The 14,405-nt window shown below is 41.5% G+C and overlaps 1 protein-coding gene across 1 annotated transcript in view; it reads left to right on the top strand.

Annotated features, from left to right (window-relative positions):
- Window positions 1-12,797, top strand: part of TGS1 (trimethylguanosine synthase 1) — a 52,701-nt gene extending 39,904 nt beyond the window's left edge. Inside the window, exons 12-13 of the mRNA XM_049858884.1 lie at window positions 189-267; window positions 11,067-12,797. Of these exons, the coding sequence (XP_049714841.1) occupies window positions 189-267; window positions 11,067-11,189 (202 nt within the window). The 3' untranslated portion in view covers window positions 11,190-12,797. The remainder of the gene's footprint in view (window positions 1-188; window positions 268-11,066) is intronic.
- The last annotated feature ends 1,608 nt before the right edge of the window (window positions 12,798-14,405 follow it).

Below are 14,405 nucleotides of genomic sequence, written 5' to 3'. Positions count from 1 at the left end.
ATCTAATCTGATTTACCGGGGACATTGTGGTGCTGAATTAGAAATCTGCTCCTTCATAACCTTTTAGGTGCCCTTAGGGAATTTAAACTTGTTCTTTGTTACATATCAAAATACATTTAGGCTGTGATAAAGAACGTATCTGTGGTCAGAACATAACTGCCGTTTTTGTTTCCTTAACTGTTCCCCACCTTTGAAGTTTTCAGGCTTTCTCAGAAGATCACTAACAACATTGTTTACTTTCTTCCAAGAAATGCTGATATTGACCAGGTAAGCCGTTACTGAAGAACTTCTATGAGCCTCTGGCTTGTTTACAAAGAATGAGCAGAAAAGTTGCATTTCCTTACCTGAGAACACATTTATGAGAGATTCCTTGCTTGTTGGTAGAAAATTGGAAGTGTCTGTAAGTTAGATCCATATCTGTTCCATCTTCATAATCCCTACAGCTCCTGCCATACATACGTATATAAATAGAGCATTCTGGGTTTTTAATAGTATGTATTGAAAGGATGGTTGAATGTGTTGTGTTTCAAATGCTGCATAGCCAAACAAGCCAAGATCTGCCTCTACTGAATTCTACCTTGAAAATAGAGGTAGTAGGTATTTCTGAAAATAGTATCCTAAATAGAAACAGACAGATAAAACCTTAATTTGACCACCAACAGTTTAAACTATAGTCTTAAAGAGTAGAACACTTGACCAACATCTAAATGTTCTTGTTCAGTTCTTACCACAAATATTTATTTTAATCATGATATTTTTTCCCTAGTAGAATTGAATCTGGTATAATGACTGCCTCATAGAGACTTGATGTTGTCTTTATTTTGATCTTTTGTTGCTTCTTCTGCAAACATACATATCTGCTTTGTGCTAGACAAGGTAGTGAAAATCTCTTGTCTTTATTGTTACTGCTGTTAGTTGCTGTCCAATAAGCTCCAACTCTTAGCAACCTTGTGTGTAACAGAAAGAAACATTGCCTGGTCCTGTGCCATCTTCATAATCATTTTTATGTTTGAGCCCATGTTGTGGCCATTATGTCAATCCATCTTATTGAAGGTTTCTCTCATTCTCTGATCCTTTACCAGAAGTGATGTCCTGTTCTAGCATCGTTCATTCCTGATGGCATGTCCAAAGTAAGGGAGCCGAAGTCTCTCTGTCCTCACTTCTACAAAGTGTTCTGACTGTATTACTTCTAAGACCAATTTGTTTATTCTGGCAATTCACTTCCAATTCAAATGTTGCTAGGTGTGGATTTTTCCTTGTACCTTGTACATGGCACTCTGAGAGCTGGTCAAGCTATTCATCAGCTGAGCTTTTCATCTTTTTTTGCTCTGGAGAATTTACCTCCATTTTTTATTTCTGCATCTGTATTCTCCCCACCAACCTGTTTTCCTTTTTCTGGGTCATCTATTTTGTGAAAATCAGTCTTCCATATCTATGTTTTCTGGTGTTTTGACTCTTCCGTTTTCCTTCTGGGAGATTATCTTGATCTTGTCATCTGACTAATTCATTCTTCGGGTGTATCCATTGTGTTATTTATTATGGTTTTTATTTACGCAGTTATCTTCTTTGTACTTAATATTTCTACGTTGTTTTTTGTTTTCTTCTTTTGCACTCCAGCAACTTATCTTTATATGTCTCTTAGATGAACCTGAAATTTGTAGCCTGTTCCTTCCTTTCTGCATTGATGTGATTTGTAATCCAGTTTGTTGTCTTTACTTGTGGTTGTGGTCCTCAAATGTCTTATTTGACAGGGGACTCATTTTTCCCTTGGGGTATTAGCGATTCTCAGATAATGCAGAAGGAGAAAGGCCAAGCCAGGGTGCAGTGAGTTCTACTCTGTTGCAGTTTACAATCACCTGGATGCTTGCAGGTCATTGTAATGTGTAGCCTGGGTTGAGAGCCACTGCCCGAGCCTGTGCAGCCCCAGGGATGATCTCTAGGCATGGGGTGGATGAGCTCTGGGCTTGCTAACCCAGGTGCTACAAGACCACAGCTCATTACCTCACAAAACAGCATCTCAGAACATGGCTTTCTGTTTTGGTAGAGGGGCTGGACAGAGACAGCATTTCAAGACTGTCCTCCTTCCTGGAGTATCAGTCACCAGTATTTGGCGTTTAGAGTGGGCAGAGTGAGAAAGTGGCTGTTAGAGGTGAGCTCCCACCTGCTTCTCTCAACAGCTGCCAGGCACAGGGCTTCTCTGACACCCTCATTTTACTCATGTGCATAGATCAGAGTCCTCCATTTCTGTATCTGAGGCAGTGCCGAGGCAATGGGGGAGGGGGGAGCAAGAGCAGTTTCAAATCTCTCATTTCTTGTCTTCCTATTTTATCTTCCCATAAGCCCATGACTCCTGCTCCAGGTCAGAGTCACGACCCTCCACTCCCTACACACAGTCATGACCCTCTCTACTCCCTACACACAGTCATGACCCTCCACCCAATACACACACAGTTATGACCCTCCACTCCCTACACACACACAATCACGACCCTCCATCCAACACATAACGCAGTCACAACCCTCCACTCCCTACACGCACAGTCATGACCCTCCACCCAACGCACACACAGTTACGACCCCCCACTCCCTACATACACACAGTCATGACCCTCCACCCAACACACACAGTCACTACCTTCCACTCCCTACACACAGTCACTACCCTCCACTCCCTCACACACAGTCACGACCCTCCACTCTCTACACTCACTCAGTCATGACCCTCCAGTCTCTACACACACACTCAGTCATGACCCTCCACTCTCTATACTCACACACTCAGTCATGACCCTCCACTGTCTACACTCACACACACAGTCATGACCCTCCACTCTCTACACTCACACACTCAGTCATGACCCTCCACTCTCTATACTCACACACACAGTCATGACCCTCCACTCTCTACACTCACACAGTATGACCCTCCACTCTCTACACTCACACACTCAGTCATGACCCTCCACTCTCTACACTCACACACTCAGTCATGACCCTCCACTCCTTAACACAATCATGACGCTCTACCCAACACACAGTCATGACCCTCCACCCAACACATACACACTCATGACCCTCCACTCCCTACCCACAATCATGGCCCTCCACCCAACACACACAGTCATGACCCCCCACCCAACACACACACACAGTCACGACCCTCCACTCCCTACACGCACACACACAGTCACAACCCTCCACTCCCTACACACACACACAGTGACAACCCTCCACTCCCAACACACACACAGTCACAACTGTCCACTCCCTGCACTCACACACATAGTCACGACCCTCCACTCCCTCCACACACAGTCACGGTACTCTATCCCCTACACATACAGTCACAGCATTCCACCCACTACACATAGTCATGGTCCTCCATCCCCTACACACACAGTCACACTCGTCCATCCCCTACACACACAGTCACATTCCTCCATCCCCTACACACACATTCACGCTCCGCCATCCCCTACACATAGTCACGGCCCTCCATCCCCTCCACACACAGTCACGCTCAATCGCCTACACACAGTCACCCTCGTCCATACCCTACACACACAGTCACGCTCGTCCATCCCTTACACACACAGTCACACTTGTCCATCCCCTACACACACAGTCACGCTCCTCCATCCCCTACACATAGTCATGGTCCTCTGTCCCCTACACACACAGTCACGCTCCTCCATTGCCTACACACAGTCACGCTTGTCCATCCCCTACGCACACAGTCACGCTCGTCTATCCCCTACACACACAGTCACGCTCCTCCATCCCCTACACACAGTCACGGTCCTCCATCCCTTATACGCAGTCATGCTTCTCCATCCCCTACACACAGTCACGCTCCTCCATCCCCTACACACAGCCATGGTCCTCCATCCCCTACACATAGTCATGCTCCTCCATCCCCTACACACAGCCATGGTCCTCCATCACCTACACACACAGTCACGCTCTTCCATCCCCTACACGCACAGCCCTGGTTCTCCATCCCCTACACACACAGTCACGCTCCTACATCCCCTACACACACAGTTACGCTCTTCCATCCCTTGCATGCAGGCACCCAGAAGAGCCTGGATCTCTCCAGTGATTTCTCAGGTTTTATTTTGATGTTTCCCCCCCACTAGTGTCTCCAGTATTGATCTTGAGAGAGTGGGCATTCTAAGTCTTCCTAAGAATTAGACTGTAAGCACATAAGTAACAATAATGCAAGAATTAATGATTAAATGCATAATTAAATGTTGTGGCTTTCTGGTGATGACGTGAGGGCAGGCTTCGGGATGATGTAGTGTGCTAACTGGATGGCAGAGGTAAAGTGGATCTGATTGTTAGGAGCTGAAGGTGGCAGGAACATCAATGACAAGGCAGTGGAAATATGAGGATTTATATTCAGGAACTGGGTTTTTTTTTTTTATGAACAGCCCAACTGGAGTTAAGTCTCAACCCTGTCACTGACTCTCTGGGGAATAAATGAAATATGTAGGTAAAGTAGTCTTCACAGTACCTCTAACCTTTAAGCCCTCAGTATTGTGTCTTTTACTTAGAAGAGCCTATTATAAAGTAGTTGTGGAGAGAATTTCAGTGTTACTAAGATTTTAAGGAGGGCCAGATGAAAAGATGACGTGCCTTCTCTAGGGGAAAAGAATAGATAGCTTTAATGTTTGTGAAATGATAACGACAATTTAATTTGCAAATGCACATCCCAGATAATACATTTTCTCTTCCTTCTACCAGAAATCAGACACACTTGTTTCTGTTGAACTTCTCACTTAATAATTTGCCATACCCTCCCATTCTTGGTTAGCTACTTAGTCTTTGGAACACGGGTTCGCACCTCTTGCTGCATATGAGAATCCCCTGAGTGGCTTTTTAAAACTACTGATAGTGTGGCCCACCTAGAACAATTCTCTCTGACTTATTTCCGGGGTTGGGCCAAACATACATATTTTTAAAGCCCTCATATGATTGTAGCGTGCTGCCAGAGTTGAGATTCTCTGGATTAATAGAAAAAATTAGCAAGCCTGGCCTCCTACTTGGAATTAGGAGGAGATGCAATAGATCTTCTTGCCAGTCTCTATTTACAAGCCATTGTGTCTAAACATACTTGTTGCTGTTGCTACTGCTGCTCTTGTTGTTGTTAGTTGCCGATGAGTCAGCCCTTGACTCACGGCAACCCTGTGTTTAACGATAAAATGTTGCCCAGTCCTACGCCATCTTCATGATGATTGGCATGTTTGAGTCCGTTGTTGAAGCCACTGTGTCATTTTCGTGCCTTCCATCCTAAGAGGCTTACCTTCCAGCACTGTATTAGACAGTATTCTGTTGTGATCTATAATGTTTTCACTGGCTAATTTTCAGAAGTAGATCCTGAGGCCTTTCTTCCTAGTCTGCCTTAGTTTGGAAGCTCTGCTGAAACCTGTCCACTACGGGTGACCCTGCTGGTATTTGAAGTACACGCGGCGTAGCTTCCAGCATCATAGCAACACACAAGCCACCACCCACAAGCCAGCACAGCACAACGAACTGACAGACGAACGTTGAGCCTAAAGTTAGGCCTCTCAAATTATTATGTGCTGTTCCAGTTATAAGAAAAAAGCATGATTTTATAAGTTTTTTATATCAGATTTGATATTTAACCTAATATCTGCTGTGCATCTGACTCAGAGTGGCTTTTTAGACTCCCAAATAAGGTTGAACCTATCAAATCATAAGTCTTATTTCTTTCATATGTAAATATTATATTCCATAACTAATCTCAAAAGAGGTGATATGATCTTTACTGGACTTTATTGTCATCCTGATACTAAATATAGATAGGCGCATTTGGGTACCTGAATGGCAGTCAGAAATTCACTGTTTTATATAAAGGTTGCTGTGGATAATTTTTTCTACTTAAATCACCCAAGAGAAAGAATTAACTTTTTTCTTTAGCATGTTGCCAGAATTAGTAGTTCATTCACATATTCTGCCTCTAGAGGGAGTAAAGATGCTAGCCCAAACCCACAAGCGGATCCTGACTCACTGTGACCCTATAGGATAGAGTAGAAGTGCCCCCTAGGGCTTCCAAGGCTGTAATCTTTAGGGACGCAGACTGCCACGTCTTTCTCCTGCAGAGTGGCTGGTGGGTTTTAACCACGAACCTGTTGGTTAGCAGTTGAGTGCTTAACCACTGCACCACCACGACTCTGGTAAAGACACTAGAAAATAACAAGTGAAAAAGGCACTGCATGGAATTTCAAGTACATTATTATGTTTGCTGTGAATTTAGATAGAATTCCAGTGGAAAATCATTTTTTTATTTTTAAAATAAAGAAAATTTATTGCATATGTAGTATTTTTAAAATGAGATAAGAGACAATATTGCAAGACTGAGAGAGATCACATAGTTAATAGAGAAGCCGACTTTGTTGATAAACATTTAATATCTCATAATTTATAAATGGGTTGAATTTCCCAAGTTTATGAGTCTGCTCTTTGAAACTCAGGCTGTATTTTTCCTGTAGAATTGTCTATGAAGGACAGTTTCCCACCAGGCTGTAGCTGTAGAAGTTACATCACATGGATAAATACAGACTTTGCTTGGAAGGAAGAAGTTATCTGAGAAGAACACAGCCTTTAAACTCAGGCATTCAAAAGTACATTCATCTTATTAAAATAACACTACATTGGACACACACCCATACATGCAGATATAACATAGGAGCATAATAAATGCTTCTTGAATGAATGGCACATGTAGAGTATATTGGATCACACATTTCGTTGGATCACTCTTCTGGAGAATAAGCAGGTCATGTCATCAGCCTGGAGTAATTTTGGGAAGGTCAGTGATTTGCCTAGTTATTCTGTCCCACAATCCCAGTGTTAGTCCGTGAGCCCCTTATGCCATTCTGTGTCCGACTGGCAAAAAAGATTCATCTGTTACCATAGTCGTTAGCCCAGCATGAGATTGGGAGCAGTAAATAAAATTCAAAGCGACAAGGGGATCAAAGGGACTTATAAAAGAATTTCCCCTGATTCAGTCTGTTCCCTTGCTGTTTGGTGAGAAAGACAGTGGAGGCCTAAATCATCAAAACACAGAAGCACTTGCTGGTGAGCTCTGCCTGCCACAGGTACCTCTCATCTCTTCTAGTGACTGGTACCCTGGTGGTTAAGTGCTACGGCTGCTAACCAAAAGGTTGGCAGTTTGAATCCACCAGGCGCTCCTTCGCAACGCAATGGGGCAGTTCAACTCTGCCCTGTAGGGTCACTGTGAGTCGGAATCGACTTGATGGCAGTGGGTTTGGGTGTTGGGTTTTTATTCTTAGTGAAATCCACTGCTTATCATACTTTGCAATTAAGGTTAAAAAGTTAATCAGCTTCTAATGTTTATTAGCCTGGTTTTCCCGTGGGAAGTTTGCCACTGGATGATTATGTCAGTATTGTTTGTTCTTGTAGCTGCATGTATTATTATTCTCCTTACCCTGTTGCTGTCAAGTTGATTCCAACCCAGGACTTCGGACCGGTTCTGCCCAGTTCAGTCATGGCCACCAAAGTGAAACCCAAACAGACCCAAATCTTTTAAATGTGGGTGAACCAGAAAGAGTAAAATTACAGGTCAAAGCCCTGTTAGGAATTTAATCTCCCACTTAGAAAACAAGGGCAGTGTGCATGTTGCATAGCAACCAAATCTCTTCACCGACAGAGTTGAAAACAGTGGTTCCCTGCTCAAAGGTGGCGGCCAGCCATGCCGCTTTGGATGTGTGTCGCTCTCCACAGTCTGGCAATAATCCAGTCTCCCACATCAGGCTTCTGAAAGGGCTCACCACACCTCTTTCAAGTCTCCCATTCCAGGGCTCTGGCCTGTAATTTTTCTCGTTCTAGTTATAGTTCTACTTGACCCAAATTTTTAAAATTCAGGTCTGTTCTGATTTCACTTCGTTACCCGTGACTGAACTGGTTCGAACTGGTTCAGAGCCGTGATTCCAACTCATAGCAACCCTGTAGGACAGAGCAGAACTGCCCCATAGGGTTTCCAAGGTTGTAATCTTTATGGAAGCAGACTGCTACATCTTTCTCCCATGGAGCCGTGGGTGGGCTCAAACCACCAACCTTTTGGCTAGCAGCCAAACCCTTAAATCACTGCATCACCAGGACTCCTTCCTTATCCTTCATACGAAAAAAACCAAACCAAACCCAGTGCCATCGAGTCGATTCCGACTCATAGCGACCCTATAGGGCAGAGTAGAACTGCCCCATAGAGTTTCCAAGGAGTGCCTGGTGGATTCAAACTGCCGACCCTTTGGTTAATAGCCGTCGCACTTAACCACTACGCCACCAGGGTTTCCGATTATCCTTCATAGGGGCTGTGAAATTCACTGGCCTCATCCATTGGGTTGAGAAGGCACAAATGCAGTTTTGGTAAAATGCTTCTGAATATAAGCATATAAACCCCTTGGGGTAAATTTTCTCGGTAAACGATGCAGATAGAAAATACAGGGAAGCCCAGGTCCTTCAGGCCACACATCGTGCTGCCTGCACACCTGGCACTAACAGCCCGGACAATCTTGATCAGCCCTCCTGTAGTGGCTTACAGATCTCGTGGGAATTAAGAACAGTCTTTGTGTTTCTGGTATCCTGCTCTGGGTAAGGACAAAACTTAGTGACGTGGTCCTAGGCAGCCCATTGTGAGAAGACTAAAGTAGATTAGGTTTCAATGTCCAGGAGGATTTTTCGAACCTGGCACCTGTGTGCCAGTGGTTCCTGTTGGTGACAGGGCTTTTTAAATCACCTTTGTTTTGTTTCAGTAAATATTTACGTAAAGAAACAGAGGAAATAATGTCTGTGAGAGCCTCAGGTAGCATTAAGAAAGTTATCTGGAAAACTTTTAGCCAAAAAATGAAGATTTATCCACTTTAAGCATAGAATCTTGTTTGTGTTTTTACGTATAGAGAAATGGAACTATCTTTAATGAATGTAAGTTTGATTGTTGCCTGCTTTTCCACAGATAAAAACAATATTTTCTTTTACCTCCCAGAGAAAATTTATCGGAAATTTTTATACCCAACTCACCTTTTTCTGTAGTTACATGTAATAGAGGAATCATTGAGGCAGAAAGGAGCCATGGGGGGCGGGCAGGGGGGTACTTCCCTGTGTAGCCCCAGGTGTCTGTGCAGCCACGTCCCTGCTGGTCCTGCCACCACGACTGGCAGGCCTGTGGGCCCCACGCAAAATCGTCTTCATTTTCACCTGGCATGGTTTGTATAGTTAATCACTTCTCTAGTGTAGTAACGGCATTTTTCCAGTGCTCTGATTTTTATGCGTCCGTCTTATAATAATAGGTTCCCGTCCTTAGTATTTATTATCTATTCTTCCATTAGCATCTAGTTTGGAAGTTACCTTTGGTCATTCACTCATTGTATAATTTACTTTAAATCAGTTTTTGGTTTTGAAAAATGCAGTTGTGAATGTTGACATAACCTTTAAATCTTCCATGCCTTTTACTAGTCATCACCTTAATTGTGAACTCTCGCCCATTTCCAGCTTCCAGAGAACAACTTTACTTCCTGACATAAAATCTAGTTGTTTTGTGAGAGTGCAGTCCTTCATCTAGTTCCAGCCCTCACAAATTGTGATTTCTGTGGGTAGATCTCTAGTATGTTTAGTTAAAAAGCATACAGCGTGTAATCCAGAGCTGCCGATCTTTATTTCCCTACCTGCTTCTTTCCCTTTCCTCTGTCTTCCGCCACCCTTCCACCCCTAGTTTATTAAACTCTAAGAAAGCAGAAGGAACCAAATAGCATTTTATCCGCTAGACCTGCTGATGAGAGATAAGGACAGCTGGAAACTGATGACAGTAAGTTTGCTGGATATTTACTGGCCTGAACCACATAATCTACAGTCCAAAATTCTAACCTGTAAAGTGTATGTAGTTGTGAAAATGTGAATAAAGTCCAAAAAAGTTAAAGTTAGGAATTATTATGATCAGAACACTTGAAAGTAGCGTTATATTTTTTAAGTTCCTTTCCAAACACTGGAGTTCTGGTGGCATAGTGGTTAAGTGATATGGCTGCTCACCAAAAGGCCAGCAGTTTGAATCCACCAGCTACTCCTTGGAAACCCTATTGGGCAGTTCTGCTCTGTCCTGTAGGGTCACTATGGGTTGGAATCGACTTGACCCTGTTGTCCAGTCATTCACTTGACATCCTTTCGATGTTGACAGTGTAGAGGTGGGGAGTAGACAGTGCTTTTGGTTTAATAAAGGGTTCATTCCCTATACTTTGTTGTTGTGTGCCATCAAGTCAATTCCAACTCAGCAATCCTACAGGACAGAGTAGAACTGCCCCACAGGGTTTCCAAGGCTGTAATCTTTACAGGAGCAAATCTCCAGGTCTTTTCTCCCATGGAGTGGCCGGTGGGTTCAAACAGCTGACTTCTCATTTAGCAGCCGAGCACTTAACCGCTGAGTCACCAGTGTTCCTTCACTATATTCCGGTATACTCAAAAAGTGTCACAGGTGGAGGAGTGGGTCCAAGTTGAGAGAACAGCAAAAGACAGCAACTAGGGATGGAAAATAGTAGAGTCTAGAATCCTCGTGAGTGCAGCAGTCATCTCTTTTGCTTTGTAATGTACTCCTGATGTTATGTAACAGGTTCTCAGTAAATATCGTTGAAGGAATACAGGTAAGATGCAGCAGTGAAGAAGAGAAAGTTTTTCAGGAAAGGGGTTTTCTTTGAATTTTTATGTTAGTAAATTAACCTGATCTTTGGGAAGGGTTTATTCATTTTCCCTTCCTCTCTTGAGTTCCATGGCTTCTGGCATTGGAGAGATGAGGCCCAGTACAGCAGTATAACACCATGGTTTTACCGTCAGGTCAAAAGTGTCTGCAACAGCCAGTATTTCTGCCATAAATTATTGCATTAATACCAACCTGAGAAGTAACAGTGAGCATTTGAGAGCATTATTTGAAGGACTTGATTAAAAAGCCAGAGTCTTGGTACTGTTTGCAAAGCACTGTGAATGAAAAGCTTTTTTTTAAATTGTCCTTATGTGACGTTCTTCTGTTCCTTTTTTAGGTGGCTTCTTTAGCTGGCCCTGGCGGGGAAGTGGAAATAGAGCAAAATTTTCTTAACAATAAATTGAAGACAATCACGGCTTATTTCGGTGACTTGATCCGAAGATCAGCCTCTGAAACATAGCTGAAGTGGCATGAGGAGAGAAGATTGCATAGTGATCAGAACACCCCTCAGGTACAAACACCTGGAGTTTCTTCTGTTCACCGATGTTTTGGACCCAGTAGTCTTTTGTCAGCATATGAAATGGAGCTTGTCACTCACAGGAGTCTAATGAATATTAATAAAGGTCTTTGAGATCCTTGGGTAGTATTCACCATGTACCTCGTATGTTAGGATATGAGGGTCTTGTATGAAGAGGGTAGGCTTGCCCCTGAGCTTAATGTCAGGGCGTGTGTGTATGTATGTTTAATTTTGTCTGTTTGGGTTTAACATCTTTTTTTTATGTTCATATAGTGTGTTTTTTAAATACATTATGGTTTTTGTTAAGAGCCAATGAGTCGATTTCAACTCATAGTGACCCCATATGACAGTAGAACTACCCCATAGCGTTTGCTAGGCTGTAGTTTTTACAGGAGCAGATCACTAAGTCTTTCTCCCATGGAGCCACCAGCCTTTTGGTTAGGAACGAGAGCTTAACCATTGCACCAGTAGGGCTCCTTTTTTAACATAGAATCTATCTAAAAATAGCTGTTTGTTATAATTCCTTTGGAGAGCAGAAAAGAATTGCAATATACCCTAATACACCATCTTTTCTCATTGATGCACTGTGCTATGCCCCCCTCACATTTTTTGCTTAATAATGTGTCTTAGTACATACAGATATACATCATTCTTTTTTAATGATCATTTTGTATTTCCATTTTATGGCCATGCCATAATAAATTTAACCGGTTCCCAGTAAATACACACTTGGCTGTTTTTAGGTTTATTGTGATAACCAACGATTTTGTATTCCCTGTAATATATGCTATTAAGCAAATGTACACATAGGACAAATTTTTGGCAATCAGATTGCTGGAGTTTGTACATTTTAATTTTGGTAGATCCTGCCAATTTGCCTTTCAATAAAGTTGGACCCATGTGTACTCCCACCAACAGTGATTAGAGTGTGGATTTCCCTTCACCCTCACCAGCCAGCTTTGAGCTTCATCAGGCATTTTAATTTTTGCTGTCTCGTGGATGAAAAAAATTGTATCGTGCTGGTGGTGTGTGTTTCCTCAACTATGAATGAGATTTGAGTGTATGTGCATCTGTTTGGCCTTTTTAATTAATAGTTTGTATCCTTTAAACTTTGTATTCTTTTACCAATTTTTCTTTTGAACTGTTAATCTTTTTCTATAGTGTGTATGAGTTCTTTGTAAGTGAAAGAATTCTCTCTTATTTTGTGGGTTTTTTTTTTTTTTTCCTGCCATACATTAAGTTTTTAATTTTTAGGTAGTCAAATTTATTGGTCTTTTTTTTTTCTTGCTTCTGGGTCTTATGTCCTTTAGAACCATCTTTTCAAATCCCAGAGTATAAAAAATAGATACATTTATTCAGGCTTTTTTCTAGAAATGTCTTTGTTACATGTCTTGTCTCCATCTGGAATTTGCTTTTCAGCATCCTTTTATTTTGTACTGTTTTTACATTGTTTTTATTGCAAAAACAATATGAAGTATATTTTGTAATATAAGAGTTTATATTTTTTTCTATTAACATGACAATAAAATGGAAGGAGGAATATGTGTTGCTTAATTATTTACCTAAAAGTGTGTCCACTCATTTTCACAAGTATGTAAAAACAATGCTAGAATGAGACATACATCCAAGATACGACAGCAGCACATTTGCCATTGGGGATTGGATCTGGGACCTTTATCTTTTATAAGGTGAGTGTGTTAAATGTTAAAAAGAATATGATTTTGGCTGGAATGGGACATGGGAAATTAAGTAAATGCTTTTTGTTTTCAATAAGTACTAGAAAATTGGGATTATTGTATTAAATAAAAGCAACTTTGTTGGGTTATGGAAAAGCAGTGCTGATTTTAGTTTCCCAAAGCTATTTACAATATATGCCTAATTGCCATACAGTGCAATATAGCATTTGAGCTGTTTGCTAAAGGTTAAATTTTTAGATTAATTTGCAATGTCAAAATCAGTCAAATGTTCTTGGTGTTTATGCTTTTTTCCCAATGTAGCATCAGGGTATATGTCATGTACTTATCACCATTTTAAAGACAATGGCAGCATTGATCATAAATCGTTCTCTACATGGTCCCTAGAGCTAAAGTGCAACCCAGCCCCCTCAGACAGGAGGCAAGGGTGAAACATATCCAAAATCACCACCGAGTGTTTAGTTTTTTGTCTCTTAACCTTTCATACACAGGCTTTTTCCACACATTTTCTTGATTATTTATTATTAATATTAAAACTAACTTGTCTCATACATGAATTTATATATGAATTCATATGGGTAGAACTGGAAGCTTAACCAAGACTTAAGTATTCCTACGCAGTAATCCCACATGGATATAACAGACTTATTGACTCTTATAGAATGTTAATGCTTAAGGGTCATAAGAAATGTTCAGGTCTATTGTGTGAACCCTATATTCAAATAAAATCTTACCAAGAAGCCAAATGTATAAAATGGATGAAAAATGAAGCCCCTGGAGCTGCTTCGAATAAAACAAGTGAGGAAGTCAGCAGCCCTTGTTCTTGCCCAACTTCTCCCTTTTTTTCCTGCTAAATTGCAAAGCTTTTTAAAGAATTTTTTATAAAAATTAATACAGGCATACCTTGTTTTATTGTGTGTTGCTTTATTACAGTTTTCAGATACAGCATTTTTTACAAACTGAAGGTTTGTGGCAACCCTGCATCAAGCAGGTCTGTCGATGTCATTTTTCCAGCAGTGCGTGCTTCATTTCTCCACGTCACATTTTGTCACAATATTTCAAACTTTCCCATTATTATGATATCTGTTATGGTGAACTGTGATGAGTGATCTTTGATGTTACTATTATAATTGTTTTGGGGTGCCATGAACGCCACCTATATAAGATGGCAAACTTAATCAAAAAATGTTTGATTAACCATTTAACTGTTAAAGTGAAAGAGTCACAAGTCTCTCACTTTAAATCAAAAGCTGGAAGTGATTCAGCTTAGTGAGGAAGGCGTGTCAAAAGCTGAGACAGGAAAGGATAAGGATTCATTCTAGATGCCATTGTGAACATTCATTCGTGTTACCGGGAGAAGTTCAAAATATCAACAGGAGTTTGGAAGAAGTTGACTCCAACCCCCATGGATGAGTTTGAGGGTTCAAGACTTCAGCAGAGGAAGTAACTGCAGATATGGTGGAAA

The sequence above is a fragment of the Elephas maximus genome, chromosome 19, assembly GCF_024166365.1.
Source record: "Elephas maximus indicus isolate mEleMax1 chromosome 19, mEleMax1 primary haplotype, whole genome shotgun sequence".
Classification (NCBI taxonomy): Eukaryota; Metazoa; Chordata; class Mammalia; order Proboscidea; family Elephantidae; genus Elephas; species Elephas maximus.
Note: the sequence above shows the minus strand (reverse complement) of the source record. Positions and strands in the feature narration are given on the sequence as shown.